The sequence below is a fragment of the Drosophila kikkawai genome, chromosome 3R (genome assembly GCF_030179895.1).
Source record: "Drosophila kikkawai strain 14028-0561.14 chromosome 3R, DkikHiC1v2, whole genome shotgun sequence".
Lineage (NCBI taxonomy): Eukaryota > Metazoa > Arthropoda > Insecta > Diptera > Drosophilidae > Drosophila > Drosophila kikkawai.
In genome coordinates, this window is record NC_091731.1 from 26,998,536 (window position 1) to 27,025,383 (window position 26,848).

Genomic DNA, 26,848 nt, shown 5'->3' on the forward strand with positions numbered 1-26,848 from the left:
TTTAAAACAGAGGCTAAGAAGTCCCATCTCCCAAAAATAGATCAATAAAAACAGTTTCAGAACTTATTTACTTCCAGAAAGCAATTTAAATTTTCAAGATCATTTCATGAGCCTGTGAAAAGCCAAATATTGCTTTTTCGCTCGCTGTTGGAAACACCCCAGAAAAAAAACAACCGACAAAAAATGGGATTTGACTTGGCGAAAGGAGCCGCTCCGAAAAATACAAAAGCAAACACACAGGCATTGCCCACTTTGGGGGCCTCTTTTGTGTACGTGTGCTTTCGAGTGTCGGGTGCTTTTCACGCTAGGCCGAGTTTTTTGGCAATTCTTTTTTTTGTTTTCCAGACGCTGCTGCGCTACTGCTTTGTTTTGTTTTGCTTTTTCGTGTGCCATTTACCAATTTCTTTGTTTATGGCCGCAACACGTGTTTTCATTTCAATACACACTCACGCACACACGCGAAGGGACACTGGTGGGTGGGTGGGTGGTGCAAAAAGGGAGGAAGTTTTATGTCTATGTTAATGAAATGGTAATGGACTTTTGGCAACGGGAGGCAACTCCCACAGTCTCCTATTTTTTCGTTCCCAAGCCCCAGATAATTAAAGCCGAAGCTGTCATTGCTCGCTCCCCAAACAGTGACCAACCGAAGGTCGTTGACTGTCCCAGCCAAGAATTGTTTACAGATGCAGACGGGGGCCTCAGTCCCAGGTCTCAGGTCTCTCTCCACCAATGCCTATCGTTGTCGAGGCATCAAATTTTGATTACCACTGGGCAGCATTAATCTCTTCCGTAGAAAGAAGCGAGACTCGCTTGGAAATTAAACAAATAAATAAAAGCTGAGTGGACTAGAGAGGTTTTCTATTCCCGCAAATAAACAATACACTCTGAAATGGGATATACTGGGCTTTATGTAGGGAAAAACCTAGCGAAAATATAATTAAGGGAAGCTCTGGGACGAGCCTATATAAATCTGAGAAAAGAAATAATCAAAAGTTTTACTTTCACGTAAAAATTCCAGCAACAAAAACGAACAATCAACCATCCTGGACAAAAACAAGTTATTTGCCAGCTATTTCCACTCGAGGCTAAAATTATGTGGCAATTATGTGAAAGTGAAACTCAATGGCAAGGATGTTGCAATCGATCTTAATTGTTCACAGACTCCAATCCCCAAATTCGGAGATAATTTACATTAGAAATAAATGTTCAGCACCTGCTGCAAAATTGTCAGTGGCTGCCAATTTTGAATTGGACCCGAACTAATTGCATTTAGCATTTGCCATTTGCCATTTGCCATTGCCTATTGACATCTTTTGGCCAGTTGTCAGTTGGCCAGAGATATTTCTTCGCGCCGTTTTACAAGTTTGATATTTTAGGCAATATTCATTCCGCCTTGCCAATGGGGCAAGCACTCAATAAAAATTTATTTCGCACTCGTTGGGCGAGAGGCGTGCAGCGCTCATAAATCCGATTCCGTTCGAGCGAAACAAATAAGACAAAATCCACAGAGACGGCAAAAGAGAGAAAAACAATTTCAACCAAGCTAGAGTAAAGCTATCGGGTCTGGGTCTGATTTTGCCTTAGCTTCTGGCCCAAGTTCTTTGTTTCGTTTGACTTCGAAGGGAAACTGTGCTCTGCAAACTGGTTTCCTCTGCTCTACTCTTTTTCTGCATTTATTTTTTGGTTTAATAGATCAGGGGAGGACGGAGATTCGTTAAACATTTTTTTTTTTTTTCTATTTCTTTTTTTTTCAGGTCTTCTGTATCTGAATCTGACACAGTTGAGTGGCGGCGATTGCATAATGCCCCCACGAAAAGAAGATTTCAATTATGATTAGACCATGGTTAAGTGACTCGATTGATTTCCCACGGAACCGCCAAAAAGATTCAAATTTGATGGCAATTTGTTGTAGAATATTCTCCAGCTTTGATGGATGTTCCAAAGTGTCTTTTGATTGGCTTTCTATCATTTGTCACCGTCTTCTTAATGGCTTGCCAACTAAGAATTTTATAATTAAAGTTAACTAAGGTAAGATTAATTTGACTCAACTCACTAGAGTAAATGGATTTTGTGTGGACAATACAATTTGTTTTGACATATAATTATAAATTATAAATTATTTTAGCCGATTACTAAAATCTGTTTAAGTTTAAAGTCGATTTTTATATGTAATATTATTGGTTAATGGTATTATTAATACATTTACTCCAAAAGTTTGCCTTCTATAGACTTTTCTATGTTTATTTTCTTCAAAGTTTTCATATTCTCTAGTAATTTTCAAAGTCAAATAAATAGAATTTACATAAAAACCTTGGTGAAAAGTTAAAGCTATTCCCAAGAAGACATGTCACCTCAATATGGATACGTAAACATCTCTGCTCGTATTTCTTTTTCTTAAACTGCTGCCGGAAACTGGGCAAAAACAAAGCGCGAATATGCCACCAGCAAAAGCCCGGGCTTTGTCACTTATTTATGCATCCGGTCGCCAGAAAAATATATATGTACATATACGAGAAATACAAGAAATACGAAATGAAGATAAACATATGATGTATACCGGCTATGACAAGATAATATGGCTGAGCTGCGATTTTCCCAGCATGAGATGCATGAAAGTTTTGCCCAGAATGCCAAAGTCAAAGTGAATATTGCAAAAATATTTGCTTACAATTTGCGTCGACGAAAAAGTTTTCAAGGAATTTTATTTGAATTGTGAATGATGAATATTTGCACATTATCATGTTAGATCTGAGAAAAAGTTAGTAAAGAGGTGAACACATGAAAGGTTCAACTTTGAGTGAAAACTTTTTTAAGCAAGCAGAAGGGAATGTATCGCTGTAAAAGCAAATCATCTTGATGTTATTTCAACGACTCTATGATTAAACCGTTTTCTTGGTACTTTTCTTGGAATTTTCCGGCCATAATTATGTGGGAATTCTCCCACAAACCCCCCAGAGATAAAGACAGGCAGCGACCGCAAAAAGGTGGAAAAGGAACGGAACAGTTCCCAACTGTCATGCAAATCGACACGACATGCTGGCAAAAGTTGATATATCTCACAGATACATTTCCCAAACAGAGCTATGCTATTCCCCTATTGACTTACAAGATCTGGCATTTGTGGGGCTATTGGCATTGCATGTTTCACAATTTTACGGCTGTTTAGATACTTAAATTGTGCACAAATTCTGCACAAATAGGAAGTGGCTGCTTGTCTGGTTCTGGTCTGCACATATTTGTTTGCCCAATGACATCGTCTGACTGGGTTTTTGATAGTTAGTTCCGTTGGCATGAGAATGGACAAACTCAGATGGCACACTGTGTGCTCCCCTCTGTTCGTGATATTTGATTACAAATTATCCATAGAAATGGGGAAAGGAAAAGGCAGCCAAGCAATTGGCTTGGTGGTTGGCTTGAATTCATTGCATTTGACATGCCAAGCAATAGCAGTTTTGTGTGGACTGAAAAATAACAAGAAAAGTCAACTTTTGCGGTTCGCCAAATTCCATTTGAATGTTTCTATTGAGATTTTTCTTTCTTTCTTTTATTATTTTAATGATTTTCTGTCATGGTTAAAGACTTGGACTTATGACAGATAGATTCTTTAAGAGAAATTAATGCTGACTTAATTCTGCACATTTACTAGGCACTAAAGTCATACCAAATAAGCTTAAAAATATTTAAAAAATTGTCAACCACTTAAAAGGCATTCCACGTACAAATCAAAACCCTTTCCATCTTGATCCATTTCAACATACATTATTCTTCCCCCGTCAATGGCTATTCCTAAATCGAAAGCGAACGAACCGAAATGAAATTTATCATCATCAAAATAATTGCACACAGGCGGCTGGCATCAAAGAGCGAATAGTAAAAAAAAAAATATATCAAGATATATTTGAGGGCGCAGCAGCCTTCAAGCAAACGGTATACAGAAAAAGGTTATTTACAAAAACTATATGTACGTTTATGACAAAATAAATTGCCATAAAATTTGTAGCCATTGCAAAAACATTTCGCACTGCCTTTAGTACGATCAACACACGACAGCCAAAAACAGAGGCAGCTAAATCGAAACAAAACGAAAGCCAACAAGAAATATATAGCAGAAAGTGTAGGTGACAAATAGCATTGACACAAAAAAATAAAAAATAAAATAAAATAAGCATAGGGAAAAAAATCTGAACAAGAAATGGAAAACTATGTTGCCAAAAATTTAAAATTTAAATATGTACCATAAATATGGATGACTGATCAATAAGAAGGGACAGTCATGACGGAGAAAAAAAGTTAATAGAATAGATTTCTACTCATGTGCATATATTGAATCGATTCTCCAAGACAACCGTAGAGGTGGAGCCGTCTATATATACAGAGGGAAAAAAGAGATCAAGATCTGGAATTTTTAATTTAAATGCAGAAATAATTTCACCTTTAACATGTCTCAAGCTTTTTTAAACTCTTTTTTTGATAAGCAGTTTACTTTAAAATATTTCAGCTATAAATAAATGTCATGTTAAAGCTTTGATATTTTTTTTAAATAATCGACTTATTATTATTTTTTCAAAGTGTACCTTTAAAAATAAAAAAAAAAACTCGGAAACCGGTCTTGAAAATTGAGATATTTAAAAGCGTAATTATAAGTTTTCTTCTCGTATCCGAGGGTCTAGAATCAAATTCGAATCCGCACACAAACGGGGTCAAAGTGTTGCAGCAAATGCCTAACACGAAGCACACCCAGATGCCATAATAATGCCCACATCCAATCACCTCCCCAGACGTCTCAGAAATGCCAATCAATTGATTTCATTGTCTTCAATTTATAACCTATCGATAATATAAATTCCTGCAGTCAGTCAAAAGCAGCAGCAGCCGCAACCGTCGAACCCGCTGTGTCTTATGATAAATACGAATATATATTGTATATATATAAATATATAGATGTGTATATAACTGAACTGTATGTGCACACAAACTTGAAATATATTTGTGCGCACTAATGTAACTGATAGATACGCATGCCAATAATCAGATACTGTCAAAGCACATACATCAAACTCAGATATACTCGTGCATATCTGACTGGCTTCTGCCCTGCTGGTGTGGGTGCTTGCTCTTGACATTAATTATTTGAAATTGTTTTGCCACAGTTACCAATCGAAAGAGTAGCAGGAAATACATTCCACGGGGTGCCAGTTGTGTAAGATGTATCTTATATCCGCAAATTGGTGTCGAGGGTCAAATAAATAAGCTTTAGATACTAATACAAAAGTAGATTGAAAATATACCCTTTTGGGAAAAAGATTAAGGGTTAGAGTTTTAAAAGTATAGTTTGTATTTTCCTTCTGTGTTTTGTTCTTCAATCAATAAAACAGTTTTTCACCCTAAAACTAGTCTAATCAAGTATGTTATAAAAACGCCAAGAAGTTAGTACTTAATTATAATATAAATGTCTTCATCAATTTCGCTCACAGTCACGCCTGTTCATGGCGTGAATAATGAAAAAAAACATCATCCCCATTCAGCTCGATAAACTTTTAGCCAACGAAGAAAACTTCATCGCAAGACGCGATACAAACTTGAGTTTTATAAGAAAGATTTTTACGGCCGTTGCCCAGCAGCCACTGCGCTGGCAGCTAATTTTAAGTAATTGTTCGCCATAACCTCTAACCAGGCTAACAACAAAAAGCCAGCTCAGGCCAAGCTCCATCGAGGGAAAGCACACGCCCCCACACAAGAGACTGAGTGAGTCGGAGCTGCTGGAGAGCTTGGTCGCACTTTAATTGGCATATCAGGCCATGGTAGCAAACAATTTTGTATTTTTTTTTTATAACCATTTTGTTAGGCCAAGTTGCGGCCAGCTAGCTAGCCAGCTACCCGGTCCAGCTTTCTTGTGTTGCTGTGCCCCAACAATGAACTCCCAGAGCGAAAAATTTACAACAATTGTAGTTGAAGAGGTTAATGAACTAAATGCGCAATGGGCCAAACTTATTTACAAGCCGGTCGGTCGGTCTGGCGGTGTGTCCAACACAAAAGGCTAACAAAAAAAAAAATACGCTTAATGAGACGCTCATTACTCGTTTCTTGAGAGTTATGCGGGGGGATTGCCAGAAGATTGATAGAAAAGCCAGCAGAGAAGTGGGAGGTACGATGGCTTTATTTAGTTTGGCGTGGGCCTTACATTTTTTTATGGCTACCAATTCGATTTTGGCTCCATCCTGTACCATTCTTAATTGACATTCAGTGGAAAGTTTTGTATTGTTAAAAAAAGCAACCGAAATTTCACTCTCTTTTTGCCAAAACCAATATTATGAATTCACACATGCTCCGGAATTTACAACATAAATACAAATATTTCATACATAAAAATTCTTGTTCAATTTGCTTTGGCACAACAACTAACCAAAACAGCACAAAAAATCGCAAATAACTTGTCGCTAAATTCGGTTTTACAAATTCCTCAAAAACATTTAATAAAATTGACGGCGACAAGCGGGCCGAAGAAATAAATTGTCGCGAGATTGACCCAGTTGGAAATAAAATTAAATCTTTGAGAGGGCGATTGGAAAGGAATATTGATTGTAATTGATTAAGAAAATGTGGGACGGTTCGTTCTTTGAATATAATTGCAGATTCTTTATGGGTTTTAAATAAATTAGAGGGGAAATTCAATGAGTCAAGCCCACTGATCTTGTGGATAATAAATGGTTATCGTGATCAATAAATCTTCAAGATGACATATTTGAAATAAAATATTTAAAATATTCTCCATTCATACGGTTCTGAAGGCGTTTGCCATTAATGTCATACTTGAACTCATTTCGTTTTCACTTGGATTTCCGCCTTTCTTCACTTGGCGCTAAAAATCTTGAGAATGTCATGCTTGGAATTTTCTTGAAAACGTTTCATTTCAAAGAGAAAGGCGCCCTTCTTCTTATGTGCATAATTTAATGCGGCCCTGCACTTGAGAAAATGCAATTTCCCCCACTATTCGCTTGGCGAATAACAAACGAAAGAGTTTTTCTCCCCATAATGTACATATATGCCATATAAGTATGTGCTTTATTTACATATAGTTTCACCCATATACCAGCATATATTTGTAGACATTTGTATATAAGCTGCCGCATAAAACGGAATTTACATATAACCCCCTTGAAGCATCATTTGTATAAAAGAAATTGAGTGCGGACTTGTGATGCATAAATCGAGGAATATATTTGAGATCCGAGCAAGTGTGCATTTTCCCGAGTAAACAAAAACAAATATATAAATTCGCCTGCCATCTAATGATATCACTCGATATAAGGGTTGAGCAAGAATCAAATCGAATTGTGTGTAAATAAACAGAAAAGTATATTAAAGTCTTCGATTTTTGTTGAGTTTGCAGTTCACATGATTTATGGAGGAATGCAAGACTGAGCCATAAAAGCCAAAGTTCACATTATTATTTACCGCAATGGAAATTCAGCAATCAAATCACATGCACAACTCATTAGATATTAAAATGTTGATAGCGAAAACAAACAATTTATCGTTATGCGTATGGAAAAGCTTCTCCCCCTCCCCCTTCACTCTCTTTATAAAATATCTGAATCTCTAATCTCGGGCATACTATTTGCGCGTCATTCGGTTAGAGAGCTTTCAACTCTAGAGTTGCTCGGGCTGGCATTTCAATTAAAGTGCAAAAACACACGCAAAATCCCATCCTTCGGCTTGCAATTCGTGCAAATAATTGAAATACGCCCACATCATGCCTGGAAAACTGTGCAGAAAAAAATCCTCAAAAGTTGCCGACCAACCTCATATATGTGTGTGTGTATATAGGGAAAATGCCATGGTAGCTGCTTGACAGTAAAAGCAGACTTGGCAACTTTTACAATTTTATCTGCTGCTGCATAAAAAAATCTAGAAAAAATCATACATAACATATGTACATATGTACAAATGTGCATTCATTCACTCAACTCAGGCAGCAGCATCAGCATTCGGAGCAAAGTATTCATTCTCAATTTTATGTGGAATCCCAAGTTGGAAACATATGTTCCAGCACATTTCGTGTTGCATACGTGCAAATCAATTTAATCTGAGCTTTAACTAGAAATTCCATATTCCTTCGGGATTTTGAAATAATGAGTTAACTTGATAATTCAAAATCAACCAGTAATCATGTAATCATGGACAGAAAGTATGTCTTGTTGAAATATTAGATCGAGGTTCTTAATGTTACTAGGTTTGTTGTACATTTCTTGTTCTCTCATCGGTTATTTCAAAATAATACTTTAAAATGGTAATAGTTTCAGTGAAATTTTGATATTTCTTCCCCTGTACATATATGGAGTTTGAAGTCAAGGAACTTTAAGCTGCTATTTTTCTGCCCAGGCAACTTTTACCAGCACTTTTTGGTGTGCGTGTGTGTGTGTGCTGTCTCTATTTTTTCTTATTTTCATTTCGGCTTGTCATGCTCAATCTAAATGAGAGATGAGTTGTCCATTTGTCCGTTTGCTGCTGGCCAGTCGGTGGTCGTTGGTCAATTTGTTGCGGCCATTCAAAAGGCGAACATGTGAGAACAATTGAACGGAGGAGACCTACTACAGTTATGTATAACTGCCAACGCACTGCGTGTGGGTAGATAAATGACGATGGTCGGATAATGAGTTTGTTGGGATACTCACTCGAATGTATGTAAGTTCGGTGAAACCCTGTTCAAATTAGAACAAACTTTGTTCGCACTTTGGTTTGGCATTGCAATCAAACTTCTCAAAAAGTATGTGGGTAATTCATAAAACTTCATTAAATGGCCTTTTGATACACACTTTTTAGACGAAGAAAACTCTATGTCACTATGTTGATTTTGAAAAGAAATATGTACCAGAAAATTAAGCCAAATCCTAACTTCTACAGATATTTTGCGTAAAAACAGTTTAAAGTTTCTTCGTTTTTTATGTTTCTGTATATAAAATTGTTTAATATTTGTATAGTATTATATAGTAAATTTAAAGTACTTTAAAATTTAAAAAGGAAATACTTGGCCAACAAATAAATTTAAAGCGAAATCCGTCAGGCAATTGAAAAGACAAATCTTGGCCAGAAAACAATACAATAGAAGCCAAATTGGAAAATGGCCCCCAAAAAGAAACCCGCCAGATTTAATCAGCTTAAGTAAGTAGTCAAAGAGGGCGCCCAGAGATACGCAGTTAAATAAATCTCCCATGTGGGTGGTGTGCCACTATAGTGGTGCGCTATTGGTGGTGCTGTGGCAGTGGTGGTGGTTGTACGGTGCTACCTTAATAAGAACAGCCGTTGTAGCTGTCACTCAAACGCCCCGGCACAAATCTCTGGGCGAAGTCTTATGAATAATCACTCGACGGCAGTGTAAAAACTTGGCAAAAGTGCGAGAGCACAAAATGAAATGAAACCCGAAAAGAAAAATGTATTTCAAATGCGCAAAACCAAAAAAGAAAAAATATATATATATATCTAAACTGAGGAAAAGTGAGGAAAAGTGTCTTTTAGGTAACATCTTAATAATGCAGAGAGAAATGGAGGGAAGAAAGCGTGAAAGGGTTGGGGGAACGAGCGTGCAACAAATGCTCACTTGTCTGCCCCGAAAGATTGGGATTTTTAATTTCAAATTCATGTGGCATTTGTCAGATACTCTGATACCTTTTACATTTTAGAAAAAAAGTGTGGCATTAAATTGTATTACCTCAACACAGCCGGGGCACTTAACTCCTCTCGGTTCTACCAGGTAGGAAGGAAGGTCGCCGTCGGACCACGTATGTCAGCTTATTTCGAGATAAAGATACAAATTACATGGAAAGGTAGAGAGGGGAACGACTTTGCCTCGATTAATATGCAAGCAGTGCAGCAAATAAAATATATATAATTGCTGTCTGATTCTTATTTACCCGACTGTCTGTTGCATATAAAGCAAATAAAATGATCGACTCGGGTCCGGGGCTAATTAAGGCGGAACTTGAGCGTGGCTTAACTCAATGTCAACGACAGTGCGTCATGAAAGTATTAAGTTGTCATTTCAAACTCATTGTCAGGGGGCAAAGAGATGTTTCGAGTTATTAATAAACTTATTAAATTAATATTTTGAGTTCTTATACTACGTTGAAGATTAAAAACTATTTGGGAAAGAGTTTTTGACCTAATTATTGATTTTCGGGGGAAACCAAATGATAAGTTAATAATTGCTAATAATTATTATATATTATTAAATTAAGCCCACTGTAAGAGCCTTAGTTATCTTTAGCTCACAGTCATTTAAGCAGCCAACTGTGCGTAAGAAGCCCAAAATAATTAAGTTAACAATTTGGCTAATTATGCTTGCACTAAATGCATTTTAACTAACGCACAATTAAATCCCGTGAACGAGAGCCAAGAATTTGAGTACTTTTCAATGCCTCATCATACAGTGGACACTGTTGCAGATACACAAGGAAAAATATGTGCCTGCTCAGGGAAATAGAACTCAAATGAGCGGAGGATATCTCGAGTTCTGATTTTCTCGGGTCTCCTGCTATTTGTTTGGCCTGTCAGTGTGTCAAAACCGAAAATGTGGCGACGATGTATGTTTATTTAGCACGTTCTGTGGCTTCTCGCGTCTCCCTAGAATTTCATCCCATCCCCATGTAGTGCAAGTTCAGTCAGCAGCTAGCCAAGTTCTTTTTTTTCTATTTTCCTGGCAGCATGTATTTTTTTACGAGTATTTATAAATGAAACTTGCCTTTGTTGTCATTTATTACTGTCACTTTAAATCCAATCAACGCTTTGTCTATGCTCCGTCGATGAGCGATTTTCCTTGGCGTTTCTGTTTTTCCTTCGGGTTTTTTCCGGCTTTTGTTGATATAATTTTTTTTCTTTTTGTTTTTTGGGTTTAGTTTGTGTTCTTCGTCAAGTGTCAAGAGGATAATTTTAAATTTCCCGTTTTTTTTGGCATAAAAATAACTTGTTGTTTCGGAAGTAATTCGATATTGAAAAATATTGCATAATTTGTTTATTATCAGTATATATAGAAGTTTTGTTTTTGTAATATTTTTGTGCAATATTTTGACATGCAATTACTAAAGCAAATAGTACTTTTAGCTTTTACAATTAATTCCTTGGCTAATTCCAAATATTGCATGACTTTAAAATGATTTTATTCATTTGTAATTTATCTTTTTGATACCTCTTGTGATACACTGTTAATTAGTCCACCATTCCTCTCACAACTTCTCTAGTTTCCCAGAAGCAAAGAAAAAAATGTTTGGCACATGCCACATAAAAAAAAATTATGAAATAATAAATAAAATGCTAATTGGTAAAGCAAACACTGAATATGCGAATAACAAAAACTTTAAACTCTTAATTGCGAGGCGCCAGACGATCGTTATTTAATAACAAAAATTAAAGCAAGTTCCAATGACGCTGACGAACTTGAATGTTGATTACTTTCGATAGCCTCACAAAATTTGGCTTCTGGCACGGGGTGTTCCCCTCGAAAATACTGTTTACCTTCAGGCTTGCGACACGAAATGGTTCATTATGAACGTCACTTCAGTTGGCAAAAGCAGGGCATTAATAATCTAAACGAAGCCTACAATCATTTATTACCGGGCTCAGGGAAATTACGGAAAAATTGCAAATTTACAACACTTGACTCATAATGAAAAAAAATTGCAGACATTTTGCAGAGAGTCGTAAATTTGTTCCGTTATTTTAATAAGGGTATAATTAAAAGGCCTCAAATATTACTGATTATCATTTCTAATTTTTGGAAGTATTTTGTTTCCTTCAAATTAGCTTTTTGTCATAATCACAATGTAAAATCAGAGATTCTCTTTGAACATTAAAAAATACGTTAGCTTATTCCCACAGTTACTTGCCCAGTGCCGTCCCAAAATTAATATTAATACGACAACTCACAGCGTAAACCTCGCCCTCAATCTCATCTAATAAATGAATGCAATTTACGGACAGCAACTTATAAAAATTATAGGTTGGCAAATTTCCCCGAGACTCGGACTGAAGCTGAGTGCCTGATGAAAAATTTAAAAACAAGCAAAGAGCAAAACAATTTTCATAAATATGCCACTGAGGCAAAAGTTGGGCGAAAGCTGCCAGAAAAAATGAGAGTAAAACCTCAAAGCGCATTAACGCCTTTAATGGCCTTGAGACGTTGAGAGTTTTCATTCTCGTAGGGTGGTTGGCTACACATAGAGAAACTAGCATAATATGAATCATAATTTCATAGGCTATATATATTTTTAACTATTATTATAAGTAATTTTAAGACAGTGAAAGTTATATTTTTATAGACGGAATGATTAAAAAAGTATTTGATTTTAATGACCAATATCTTAATGATCCACAAAAAAATATAAATTGTGTCTTGAAATAACATGAGGGTAAAATAAACTAATTATCAATTTCTTGGTGTAGAAATGTCTTAGACCAGTTATTTTTAGAGAATTATTACTGCCTTTTTTTTTTAGAAATTTCTTTGGAGTGCTGGTGGAAATTGAGAAAACTCACCTTAGATTTGGGACAGCCGCCGCTGCTGCTGCTGCTGCCTGCAGAGGCGGTGGCACGTTGTATGGAAAGGGCAACTTGGCCGCAACCGCCGGATTTTCGAACAGCATTCTCGCACTGTTTTGGGGGTGGTGCTGCTGGGGGTGGTGTTGCAGAATCTGGAGGGGGTTGATGCTGCCGCCGAAGATGGTGCGGGTGTTTATGTTTATGTTGAAGTTGGAGTTGCCGTAAATTTTGCTGGCTTTTTGCTCCTTATTCCAAAGCACACGCTGAGAAAATCACTTTAATGCGCTAGCACAAAGTAATCTTGTTTTCGCTCGGGTTTGTTTTAACTTTTGTTTCACTGTTTAGTTAACTCTTTGTCAACTATTTTGTTTTAACAATAATTTTTATTAAAGAACCGCACTTATTTACTTTGTTATTTATTTTTTATATTATTCGTTTTTTAGGTAATACTCATTTTTAAACACCACGAGTTGTTGAAAAGGTTTTAGATATTCTAAAAGAGAAATATGACTATTATTAGAAAACATGTTTTGGAAATATTTAAAAATATAAAGCCCACTTAAGAACAAAAACTTTTTAGGTATAATTAAGGTGAACGGAAAAGCTTATGCTTAAATACATTTTTTAAGGAAATTAACTGATAAGTTAGTAGAAATTTTAAATAAACTTATTTTTTATATATTTTGTAATTTTTTTTACTTGTTAAAACACAATGAAAGTAGGCTATTTTGATGTACGCTCTAAGAAATAAAACATTTATTACAATAGTTTATTATCATTATTATACTTTATTATTCTTTAGCTTCGACATTATCTTTCATTTTCCATGATTTTTCCCTCGCTTTTCTTTAGTTTTCTGTTATTATTATTATTATTGGCAGTATTATGTTATTTTTGTAGCTTTTCTTGATTTCTCTTCCCCTTCCTTTGTTTTTGTCTTTACGCTTTTACTTTCGTTCTCTGGCGTTGCTTCTGGTTTTTGCCTTTTGCTTTTCAATGCTGAATTCTGAATTCTCTTTCGCCATTGCCGGCTTTTCAACACATACATACACACATGCAGCCAAACACGAACACTCCACAAACACACACAAACACACACTAGCGCACACACGTGCGTGCTGCTCTCAAAATGGTGATAAAATATTGTTGTTTTTGCCGTTGCGGTTTGATAAAATTTCACATACGGCTTTTAATTAAAATCCGTACAACAAATACGGCAACAAAAACCACTCTCGAGTCTCTGGTGTTTTTTATAGTTTTGTGTAGTTCTGTGCCGGTTTTTGTATTAATTTTTCATAAATTAAATCGATTTGCTTGAACAAAAACACACAGACGCACGCACCAACAAAAATTCATGGCAGAAAGACGCACAGCAGCAACAACAACACCAAAAAGACGTTTCTGCGACGTCATTGAATTCGCCGCAAAAGAATATGCGAAACGAAAAAGTGAAGCAGCTCAAAAAATAAGAAGACAGCGTCCCTCAGTTGGGTAAAAAAAAAAAAATTATATATATACGCTGTGTGTTGGAGTAGTTGAGTCACTTACACACACACATCTGCATAGTAACGCACACACTCGCAAGCTCGCAAATAAACGACGCGTGACGAAAATTACACAAAATCCACGGAATACGAAATCCGTCCGTTCAGCACAGCACAAGGAATTTTTTTCAACTAACCGAAGGAGAAAAGCTAAGGCAAGCTCCACGAATTTCGCCGCCGAAAGAGAAGCCTGCGCCGAAGCGAAGCTCTCCGGGTTTTGAGCTCTCCTCGCTTTGGCTCTCTTTCCTGCAGGACTTGGGGAATGGAGGAGGAGAAAAACGAAACTTGGATGCAACATGCGGCCATGTGAGTCAGGTAATGACGTACCGCTCTCTTCCTGCTGCCATCTTGCACCTCTCCGCCATCCCGTTGGTCCCCATAATCATTTCCGATGTGCAGTTTCCCCCAGACAATAGGCCTACATATAAAGCTATATAGCCCTAGCTATATCCCCATATACATATCTGGGCAGACGAGCGTCTTTATACTGCGCTTTGTTCTCCGCGCTTACAGTACAGTGATGTCTGGAAAAGTATCAAATCACTTGAATGTATCTAGCACAAATGGATATTACTATGGCTTTAACTTCTTAATTCTTTACTAATAGAATCTAACTTAATTGGGGTTTACTCGTTATCAAAACTTTAAATATCTATTAAAAATGTTGTCAATAAATACCGCTTTGCTTTTTACAGAAATCCGATTCGTTCAAAATAAACTGTATAAAAGACTTATTAATTTTAATTATTCCAAAAACCGTTCTTTTTAAGCTTTTAAATTTTAAAAAGAATTTTAAAAATATATCTAAAAGTTTTAGGTTTACAGTACATCATTTTCAATTAATAACTTTAAGACCTATTAGTTTGACGATTTTTTAACGGTTAAAACTTCATAGGCGCCATAAAATATAAAAATCAATTAGCTTTAGTGTAAGACACATAACAGTTTATCTGTTTGCCTTTCATTTCTGATTTGTATTTGACATTAACATTGTTATTTACAGAACTCAGCTGACTGTTTATACCTAACTTTTAATTTAAAATAATAGAAACTTTAACTTTAAATGTATTTACAAAAAGTTGAATGACTTTGAGACTGAGTTTAGTGGTAGGCACACAACCAAAAAATAATACGTATACGGAGAAATATTTAAAGCTCTTGTTGAGGTGTTATTATGTTTAGAGATTTTTGAAATATTTTTACTCTGATTACATCTGAATTTAAAAACTTGGAGAAATCACTGTACTTGACTTTCTTTGTTTATCTTATTTTGTTTGCTCAGCGGCTCGTATTTCTTTTAAAACTCAGCTCGCTTTCAGTTGATTTTGATTGCTTAAAGCAAAAACAAAGACTAATTGTTTAATTCAGTTAAGGGTAAGAATTGCCCGCTGTCTCCACTCTGATTTATGTTTTACAAATCAAATTTATTTCATTTGCTGAGTGTAAAATAATTCTCATCTTTCTTAATTCAATTGTCACATTTGAATATAGTATATTAGGTTTTTCAACTCTACATTCTTTCTACGTCTGAACTTGCTCTTATTTTGATACAGATTTGTATATATATAGATTTAAGTCCACTATATTCTGAGAAAAGTATAGATGCCTTTGGCATTCCGTAAATATAGTATTTCTATATTATGTGTACTCCCCGATAATATCCAATTACAGCCACATCATCGGTTTCAAGGGAACAATTTTTTTTTTTTGCTTTCTTGAAGTGTTTTGTCGCCAACGTTTTCTTATCGTAGCGAACTTATTGGGAAACAAAAAACCAAAACACAAAAATGTTATTGATAAAACTGAGAGAAGCAGCAATAACCACAGCTTGTACTTTGATAGTGGTGGTAAGTTGTTCTGTTCGTAATGCGGTTTTTGCAGGGCCTTTTAAATGCACACGTTTACACTGAGCTTGTATTATATATCATATCATTCGAGCTTAATTGCACTTGGTAGCGATATATATATTGACAATAAATTTATTTAATTATACATGTTTTTATTTCACTTTATTCAGTTTACTTTGCGTCTTATCAAGTTCAAAGACGTTTCGGGATTTTCCCATATTATATTATAGTTGATCTTGGCTTTAACTTTATTACACATTTAAGTTATTATACATTTCCTTTGTTTATTGTTGATTAAAAGTTTCTGAGTCATCGCACATCAAATTCGTTTTGTGTTTCAAGATTCATTAGTTAAACATATCATTAGTTAATAAACCATGAATGTTGATATTAGATTTAATGATGAATTTTGTTTATAATCTTAATAGCCATGAAATACATATTTTATTTAGTCGCTCAAGCCATCGATTTGAATAAATCTCGATGAGTTTGAAGGCAATTTTGCATATAGAGATTGGGGATCGTATTTTTAATTAATTTGCATGGCTCACAGGCGTGTTGCACTCGCATCTGCTAAATGGATGCGGTTTGTTAATTTTGCTTAACAATTTAACAGGTAATTTAATTCAGTTGCTTCTGCGGTCATGCAATAAAATCGAAACACTCATTTTTTCTTAATTTTCTAGGGGACTATAGAATAGAAAATTACTTTCAATGCGCGACAAACAAGACTTGAGTGACAATTCTGTTTGTTTTCCATTTGCCGATTTTGGTTCCGATTTGGAATTAGATCCTGAGCCAAGACTGGGCTTGGGCTTGTACACAAACTATCCGCAGATCAACGACAAAACGACTACGACACGATGACGACGAATCCACGAATCGCTCCGCTTCGAATCGCTTTCGAATCAACTGACTGTTGTAACGGTCACAAGCAAACTGAAAACGGAATCTGAAAGATACGACCGCACCGAGAGATACAGATACAAGCCCCAGTGTTCTCTCTTCCGCCGCCTATTCTCTTTCTCTCTCTCCGACGTTTTTGCGGCAAGCATAATAAAATAAAACAAGTTTTCGACTTTTCCGACTATCCGATACCCGGGGTATTGAGAAACAATACTAAAAAGTATATTTTTGAGCATCGAAAATAAATTCTTAGAAACTTATTACATTACATTGAAATAGAACATACACATTTGTAGTATTAAAATCATAATTTTACATAAAAAATCTTTTTTTTTTAAATAATCAAAAGAATCTTATAACTTTTATTTTAAATAAAATACCCTAGAATTTATCCAAAATCCATAGAGAACCAGAATGAGAGAGAGCTCTCCCGGTTGACTTATTCTCTCGCTCCCACCCACAACATAAACGGTTTCCTTTCCCACACCCAACAAAAACAAACCCAAATGTTTGTTCGCTCACCTAGAGCCCCCAAACGAAATGAGAGCGTGGCGGCGAAAGAGAGCAGCTTTGTTGTTTTGCGGCGAAGTCGCTCAAAAAACGCCGTTTAGTGAGACAGCGTCAACTTTTTGGCGTCTGTATTCTCATCTCTTTCGCACGCATGCTTTTGCTTACTTCCGGTCTAGAGTACTGCTGCTGTGGCCTGGTTGTTGTTGTTTTATCTGCTGTTGCTCTTGTTGTTGCTTTTTCTGGTGCGGATAAAAAGTGAGCATCGTTTGCTTATTATCGGTATAAGATGGCTTCTAAGCGGCGGATAAGGCGTATAAGGTCTGGATAAAGGGAGTATAAGATGGGTGTAACTTGTGGGAATTGGAGAAATACGAATAATTTCTAATATAAAAAGGAAACAGATAAAGGAAATTCCTTAAAATATTTTTTATTAAGGGAAGCTCAATGTTATACTTATTTTAGTTAATTTGCAATATTTATTTATATATATTTTTATTCCATTATTATTTTATACATTTACCCGAAACTGTGGGTATAATTAGTATTTCTGTCGCCTGTTGCACCCACCTCAATTACCAATTGGTAACACGTTGCAACGCCCCCGCAAAGTCCAAATTTACACAAATGAATTTTTTATTTATCTTAAAATCGCAGTCTGCTCGGCGCTCCCAAAAACAAAAGAAAAAGAAACATAAACAATAACTTTGACGGCTTATTAGGCTCCTAAGCTAAATTTTCCTTAATTTTCTTGTATATTTCTTTATGATTTACAACAAAACGCGCAACAAGCGCAACAACGAGTTTTCTGCATTCGAGCAGCTGACGGTGAAGAGTTTTTTTTTTGTCCTGTAATGTTTTGTTACGTTTTTTGTTTTGTTTGGTTCATTTTTTTGCATGGTCCCCCTATTTCTTTTTTTGTCGGAACACAAGAAACTTGTTTGCAGAGCTTCGGGCGATAAAGAAGGAGAAATAACGTAACAATGGCAACAACAACCAAGACTGTAGCAGACGGGTCAAAGGAGCAGTTGTACCCGCCTCCTCTTTCCTTAATTTTATATCCTTGCCGCCCCCTCCAAACCTCCTCCATTGAAAGAAGGAGCAGCAATAAATTCCACCGGCAAGCGTCTTCGATTAGTTTGGGAAAAATGCGAGTGAGAGGAAGTGAGTGCCGGGAAAGTGAAGAAACAAGAAAAATGTTCTAGGCGGGAAAACAATTGGGTCGACTTTAAGATACCCATCACAAGCCACCTTAATAATTCCTTGACTTGATTATAATATAGAATATCAATAATATGTTTAAAGGTGAGGTGTCTCAGGAATAAACTTTATCCTTCAACCATCATCACCCTTAAACCTTCAGCTTTTTTATATCAAATAATATTCTCCTTCAAAGAATTATCTTCTTTACAGTCCCCGCTAATATCCCCTATTGGGTTACCGGGTATCATTGGCAAAAGAGCGACCATTGATGGCAATATTTAGTCTTTAGTCTGCAACTGATGTTCGCCGGGTTTATTAACGTTCAAGGTAGAAATTTATAGCAAGCTGCGCAGTCAGCAAATTTGGGTCATAAAAGTAATTAGTGAAATCTGTTCCTGCGCTCTCCAATACAGATTGCCATTGTGGGTGGATTTTAATTACCGGCCAGAAGTTCATGAAAGTGCCAAGAAGTAAGTTCCTCTTGCTACCCCGCCGTCGTGTTGGCTAATTGATTTAGGTCCCAATTTTATTGATCAGCCGAAAGGAGTGAAACCTACCATGGCCTGCAGTTAAATCGACACGGGTTAAGCGAGAGGGCCTGCCAGTGGGGTGTTAAGAAGTAGGCAAGTTGGGGCATCAGCGGTTATTGGCCCATTAATGAAACAGCCATAAAATTAAATCTCAATTTATTAGGGAAAGTCAAAGTAGCAGAGATTTAAGAAGAAATATAATGATCTTTTACAGAATATTGCAATGCAATGAAAATAAATTAATAATTTATAATTGAATGGTTTTTAAACCATAAAATAAGAGATATTCTTCTGTTATAATTTATTATTCTTAAATATTTTCCGAGGGGTTTTTAATTTAACCATTTTTTAACAAATATGTCACAAATATTAATCAGTAACAAAGTTCTTTGTTTTTGAATTCACAGGAAATCTTTTAATAAATTTAATAATAATAATAAATTTAATTAATACCAAACACAAGACCCCAAATTAATTGCAATTATTAATGCATTATCATATTCTAATTATAATGCCAAGTCATACCAGGGAAGTCCCTACAATTTCATTAATTCTTAGGTAAGCACTCTTATGGCAAGGACACTTTCTTCATTCCCGTCAGAGATTAATGTCCTGGGAAAGCCCTTAAGTCCAATTTGGGTCGTTAAAACTACAGCTAGATGAAAATTTTATGACTCCGTCATGGTCCTTGTGCACCATGTATGGGTTCACGCACAAATGTAGGCACATGTAGGTCTGCAAATCACAGTGGCCATTGTTGTTGGCGCTCAGTGTTTGTGAGTTGTGCGCATAACAATTAGCCAGCTTCGGCTTAGGCTGCTTTTGCCATGCCACCGAGGAACCGGAGCCCAGACTGCATGTATCCAATGTCATAAAAATATCAGCAACACATGTTGCCTGCCTGCCGCTGATTTTCTGAGGATTACAGAGGGGGCGTCGCTGCCAGGCTTTGGAGTTATGCGGGAGGGGAGACCGGGACCTGTCGTCTGCCAGACCTGCCACGTCTGGTTAATGAGCACGTTTGCATCCGTGGGAAAGAGGCGTTTTACGAAAATATCCCCTCTCCAAGGGGTACAACTTTGTGGGAGCATCATTGTTTGTTTTTATTTTTAAAAATAAGAAAAACTTTAGTTAATCAACTAATTTAATTTGAAACATAATCAGTTTTCAGTATACTTTTAAACAGAAATAGCCTAATTTCTGTTCTAAATTTGAGTATGCATCTACCCTTTTTTTCTCCCTTTTTTAATGCTCTGACACCTTTTGGTTCATTACACTTTAAATTCTATATAAAAAACTAGAAACAAAGTTTCAAAGCCACACGAGAGTTACCTCAACTGATTCTCCAAAAGTGTTCAACACTTTCCCTCGTGTAACTTTGCCGCTTTAAAATTCATTTGCCATATGAGGCCCCCTTTGGGCGAAACGTACTTTAGTTTGGGGGACTTTTGCTGGTCGCTCCAGGGACTTGACCTTAACAAGCGTAATATCATCAATCAGTGCACAAATTTGCATTTCATTTTTGCCTATTTGGCATCGAGCGGCCACTTGTCCCCTCGACTTTTGTCCATAGCATGTCACCGTTGTCGTCCGCCTGTCGTTGTCGGCGCATCAGCGCGCTTCATCAGCGCGGACTGATATGTAAATCCCATAAATCATGCACACCTGTCGTCGCTGGCAGGCGACAGTTCAGCTCGCTTTCGAACCGTACCCATCAGAGCTCGGTTTGCTCAGGTCAGGCAGGACGACAAGGACATGGTCAACAGACAAGCGTAAAAACTGACAGACAGGCAAGACGGGCAGGCAGACTGTGTCGTGGTCAAGCCTTTCGGCACAGTTCGGCGCAACCTGTCTCTGAGTTCCATGTTTAAAAAAAAAATTGAAATTTCTATATATCTTTCTTTGATTTTTATGGCTTTAGCTTATTCTAGACTTTCTTGGTAATTAATTATTTAATTCCCAATCATTGTATATTTTATTCTAATACAAAATTTTTAGATATATACGCAGCTCTTGACATAAGCAGAAACATAAAAATGGAAAGAGAAATAAACGAGGCACGTCGGCTTCCTTTTTGCAAATTGATTAGCCACGTGCCGCCGTATGCTTCCTTGCTTTAGGCCAAGCCAAGAGTTGTGGCCAGCTAAATGGCAAATGTTTCATTCGAAGTCTGATGAAGATGAAACTGGGGAAAAATTGCAGTTGTCTTTAAGTCTAGTAGGCCCACTTTTAGCCAGAGAACCTGACAGGTTTCTCTTTTTTCCTTTATCAATTATTAAATATTTCGATGCTAATTACTTGTTCTTCAGTTTAAAATTTAAAAGAGTAACTTTTAAAACTAAGTACCTTAAAATCTTAAAAGATTTTTATATAATTCATAACCTTAAAACCCCCCTGGGCTTCCACCATCATGGCAAGTGTTGCTGGTCTGCGTTCCGGACTCTCACTAATTGCTCGGCCACAACACCTGCTGCTGCTGTTGGCTTTTTAGCCTAGAGCTTTGGAGAGATGTTCAACGGACAACGGCAAAAAACCACAAATTTACATAAATATGCCACAAATCATAAGGACCTGGGGCCACATCCCAGTCGCCACCCAACTTGCTGTCCATGTGACACTGTCTCTCTCTGGCTATTATGAATGCATAAAAAGCTTCATGACTTCATTTTTTTAAACCACACTTTCATTGCAATTAAAATACCAAAAAGGAAGAAGCCTGTTCTCCAAAAATATATACCTAGACCATAAAAAATACCAAGGAAAATTTATGTGCAGCACATGCCACGCCTGCAACTAAAGGCTCATCCCCCTGTTTCCCTTTTTTTCAAATTTTTGTGGTGGGAAACGCACGTTGCATAATAATAAAAGTAGCTGTGGTGCGAAAGTTGGAGAAGTAGCCTTTGAAAGTCATAGATTCTGGCCGCCATCGTGGCAAACTGCTGCAATTGTTTGTCATTAGCAAATGTTGCCTTTTCTGGACACTTTACGAGTCTATTCCCATACCCAAAATGCCGTAGACCTTGTTTTCCAAACAGACAAAATTTGTGACTGCGACAGTTTGTCCGGTTTGTACCCCACTCTGGTCTGAATTCCCTTTCCCGGCCATTGCGAGGGTCTCCTCTCATTTTTAACGCATCATTTACAGCGTTTTATGTAGGTGCAACATTGCGACACTGCAATTTACAAACACACAAAACATAAGCCCAGGCTGTTGCCTCGAATCAATGAATAAATGCAGGAAGATACCAAAAGGGTTATATGGCTATAAGGGATACTTTAAATTCTCTTTAATTTTGAAACAAAATAATCTTTGGGTTTTTAAATCATTTAAAAAGGCGTCTAAAAGTATGCAATGAAATACAGTAATACAGTATCAAAACTGCAATAAAAACCATAGCAATTATTTTCTAATCCTGTTTGTCTAACTTTTAATAGCTTCTCAGCTAAGTGCTATATACAAATAAGTCAAACTTTACATTTTAAACAATTTGCTTGCGACCTCACATTAATTTGTATCAACAAATTTCAAATAAAACTCTGCCCTCTGTCCCAACCCCTTTAATTCAACCCCTTGACATATGCGCTGTTTTTTATTTGACAAAATAACGAACTCTGGCGAAAGGAGCGTATCAACAACTGATTTAATTTAGCTGTGTGACAGATAAATACTTAACGCTACAGAGGTGGATAAAAAATGCACATGGTTTTCCATCTAGCCATCCAAAAGAGCTGTCCATAAAATGCGGCACGCGTTTAATTTGTGCATTTTTTTCCTCTCTGCGAGTGCTAAACGGCTGACATAATGAAAATGTAAATTACAGAGAGAAGTTATAGACTCATTTTCGGAGCCCCAATACGGGACAGGGACAAGGGAGTTGGAGAACTTGACTTTATGAGCACATAAAGTTCGCCTGTTGCCACATGAGGCCTCGGTCTCATCTCATTAGAGAGAAACTTTTGCCAGCGAAACGTAAATAGATTTCAGTTCAAATTGCATAGGTCCCCTTGCCTGCCACAGCTGAGCTCTGTGGGATGGGATTTGAAATCTGGATTAACAGAAGAAACAGTACTGGAATTGTGTAAGTACTTATTTTTTGACTGGTTTTTGTACTTTACTTAATATACTTTTATGCCCAATCTTATTTTAATTTTATTTTACAAGTCAAAAAAGTTCCTTTTTATAACTTTTGGTTTGCAATGAATTCCAGTGTGAGTTTTCAAAAACGAAAAGCACTTATTCTTAGGAAGTATTATTATATATATTTATAATTCAACGTTCAATAATTATAATCCCCTTTTAGGTCCTGAAATCGAATGATTAACTCAATGTACTAAGTATATATCTTAAGAGAATGGTTTAATGATACTTTTCTTTGATGAAAACAAATAAAGCCGAACAAAATCACAAGCTAGTATTTTCGTTTCAGATTATTTGTCGTTTGCTTATCAACGCACTTCCGCATCATTAAATAATTTTATCATTTGCATTATTTTCACTTTCCTAAGCACAGATGATAACGATGGCCCCGATGGCGATGATGAAGATGAAGCTGGCTGACTGGCGGGCGGTCGTCGGAACACGGTTACAAAGTTCCCTCGGCAAATTATGGGGGTAGCTTGCTTGGTCACAGGCTGATTTAACTAATTTGTAATTTATGCGACACTTTTGCGGTTAAGTTGCGGAAAAAGTTGATGAGAGAAATCTTTTTTTAATTAACTCAGGAAAGCGAGGCCAAAACAAAACAATTTTGAATTTTTCCCCGAGTTCAAAAAGTTCTTTGTCTCTGTCCCGGGCCAACTTTTTGGTTTATTACATTTAAATGCAGGACTCATATTTTAGTGCAGTTTGTAAGTCCTTTAAGATCCAAATCTAAGGCATACTTATTTTCGTAAATGGAGAAGCCGAGCTGAGTTCACTTCACTTACATTACGAACCCATTAAAGTTGCCGAGGGAACACGAAAAAAATTGTTTTATAGGGAGGACCATGGAAATGCAAATGCCAAAGGACATGAGGGGGGGCCAAAGCATGGGACAAACGATAATGAGGACAAACAGCAGAAGCACAAATATAGCAACAGCAACAGCCGCCACTTGCAGCTATAATGATAATGTTGCTGGCTGTTGATGACAACAACATCCCAGCACCAACAACAACTGCCACCAAACAACTAATACTACACAGAGAGTACAATTTACAGACAATCGAAACAATAGTATTTAAATTTTGAAAATCAGGACTCAGGTCCCGTTGTACTATGAATCGTAAAAGACTGATTTCGGTCTATTAAGAAATGCTTATTTACAGGTGAATTTATGAGTGTGCTTTAGTTTTCTCTCTCCCTCTCGTACTCTCTTCAACGCTTTGCCTGCAATGTACATTCAAAGCAGCAACAATAGCTTACAAGTTCCCCTAAGTTCCGAACGGAAGAGGTTTCTTTGGGAGAACTTTTGTATTTTTTCTCCCCGATAAGTGCAATCACAAGTTAAATATTAATATTAACAATCACTAATGTATAAGACTTAAGCTTGTAGCGTTAGGAAAACATAGACTAATAAAACTAAATCTTAAGAGAAAGACCACTGTTTTATGAATAAATATAAATAAATATTTACAACAATAGGTTTAAATAAAACCAAAATTGTTTAAATTAAAAACCCACTTAATTTTTGTTGTATTTCTAACAGTGTGATTACAAAATCTACTAACAACCGAACAACCAACGGAAATCAGCCAAAGAATGCGCGCCCCAGTGAAGCATTTTGCCCCATCTTTTCCCCCATTTTCAGTTCCCCTGTGCCGCCTTTAAGTCCTTGGTAAAAAAAAAAAGAAATCTAAACGCTGTCTGTGCCTGCCAGTCCCCTTCTTCTCAGCTCTCAAAAACCCTCTCTAACCACCATTTTTTTCAAGCAAGGATGTGCCTGCCGCTGCTCATTTTCGCTACTAAATAAGACAGGCCGCCGCGTCCTCGAACAACATTTTGACATTTCTTCTTCTTTGCCGGTTTTTTTTTTCTTTGTTTTGTGTTACTTTTTTTTAGCATTTTTGCATTTTTCCTAACAAATTTCCTAGTTTTCGTGCCATAAAGAGAGGTTTCAGGGAAAAAGGAAAAGAGAAAAGTGCATCAAGCTAACTGCAAGAAAAGATTTCTGTTGAAGAAAGCAAAGCAAAATATTAAAAGAGAATTCTAGTAACATTTATTTTTAGATAAAGAAGAATATTTTCAAATGCTAAATTAATTTTACTCAAAAGTATTACGGAAATAATTAACTTTTTTTTTTTAAATATTTATTTCAAATTAAAAATTGATTTCATATTTCTTTATGAGTAAGCACTGACATTTTTCCCAGCTTATCACTTTTTCAAAACAAACCCCATTTATTAAGTAAGAAAACAATCTGGGAAAACGCTTTTCAATTTCAGTTTTCACATTATTTATTTTTGTGGGCCACTGCATGCACGATTTACTCGGAAAAGGGCGGAAAGTTCGCAGTCAAGTGAAAATGTCAGCCACTCAAAATGTGTGCGCCATTTCGCATATATATTAGAAATCTACCAAAAACTGAACAAACACACAATAAAGAAAAGAGCAAGAAAGAGAAGAAAGCCGAACAGAGTTTATTTAAGGTTTAACGATTTGGAAATAACACCACAAAACAGGACGACAAATTATTTGGCCATCAACTGCAGAACACTCGCTTGGCATTGGCAGATTGGCGAGGGGCTGAAAACTTATTAATTTTCACAAAAGTCAGCCACACGCAAAAAAAAAGTATCCCGAAAACATATACACACATACCCCACACTCTGCTACCCCACCAAGTCGAAAATTGTGAAAAACTGCGACGTTATGCACATGAGTGAGCAAATAGCAGCAGCAGCAGCAACATCAGCAGCCAAAATGCATAGCATACTTCGCCGGGCATTAGTTTATTTTGTGGGGAGGATGGTTAAGATGGAATTAAATGAGTCCGGGTTTCGGGGGTCCGGAGTAGCAACAACAAATTATGAGTAATTGCTGTGATGGCAGAAAACATATACAAACTAAGAGTTGTATGTGGTTGGTATGATGAAGCACTCCGAGGATTTTTCAAAGATTTTAGAAGCCACCAAAAGCTAAGGCTAGGAAATTAGACTGAACCGATATTTATTAAGAATACAATATAGTAACAACAGTTTGGTTAGATTTACGCGGATTCCCAGCACACTTGTAACACCGCCAAGCTTTCAGTTTTTAGAAACATAAGGTCTCATTTTTTCCAAATCACGATAACCAGATACTATCCTTTCCAGTAGAATCTCAGCGAGATTTAAAAAGTCATTCAAGAAGTACTCTCTTTAAATGTGAGCTGACCTAATGCATCTACCTGCATTTTTCTGCAAACTTCTGACTAAAATTATAATACCCTGCAATGGTATAAAAATGATATTAACCATAACACTTAAGGCCCTTTAATGGTTTAATCTGATTGCAACAATTTGAAACGCTGCATGCCAAAGTCATAACGGATGTACAAAAACAGAATCTGATTCACGTTTCCACAATGAAGGTCTTCTCTGGCAACTTTAGCCGACTCCATTTTTGATGCGACCCAATCATGGGGAAGGCCAAAGCCTGGTGACCATATTCTTCATCAACCCATAAATAAATTGGATCTGAATGCTCAGCTACACTATGGACACCAACTGTGATATACAATAAATAAATACAATATCAATAACCCGAAGCTTTCTGGTTTAACCTTATTATAAGGCTTTTTAGCGCTGCATGGTTAAGTTA

The 26,848-nt window shown here is 36.5% G+C and overlaps 1 protein-coding gene across 4 annotated transcripts in view; it reads right to left on the reverse strand.

Annotated features, from left to right (window-relative positions):
• msi (RNA-binding protein musashi) overlaps positions 1-26,848 on the reverse strand; it is a 122,591-nt gene that overhangs the window by 78,696 nt on the left and 17,047 nt on the right. For 2 of the 4 annotated variants that reach the window (XM_070286701.1, XM_070286700.1), the window contains exons 1-2: positions 16,632-16,839; positions 12,529-13,024 (exon numbers count right to left, since the gene is read on the reverse strand). The exons of 1 other annotated variant lie outside the window; for it this stretch is intronic. In XM_070286701.1, the coding sequence (XP_070142802.1) occupies positions 12,529-12,635 (107 nt within the window). In that variant the 5' untranslated portion in view covers positions 12,636-13,024; positions 16,632-16,839. Of the gene's footprint in view, positions 1-12,528; positions 13,025-16,631; positions 16,841-26,848 lie in introns of those variants that run through there. One more of the 4 variants, XM_070286699.1, reaches the window with a different exon arrangement.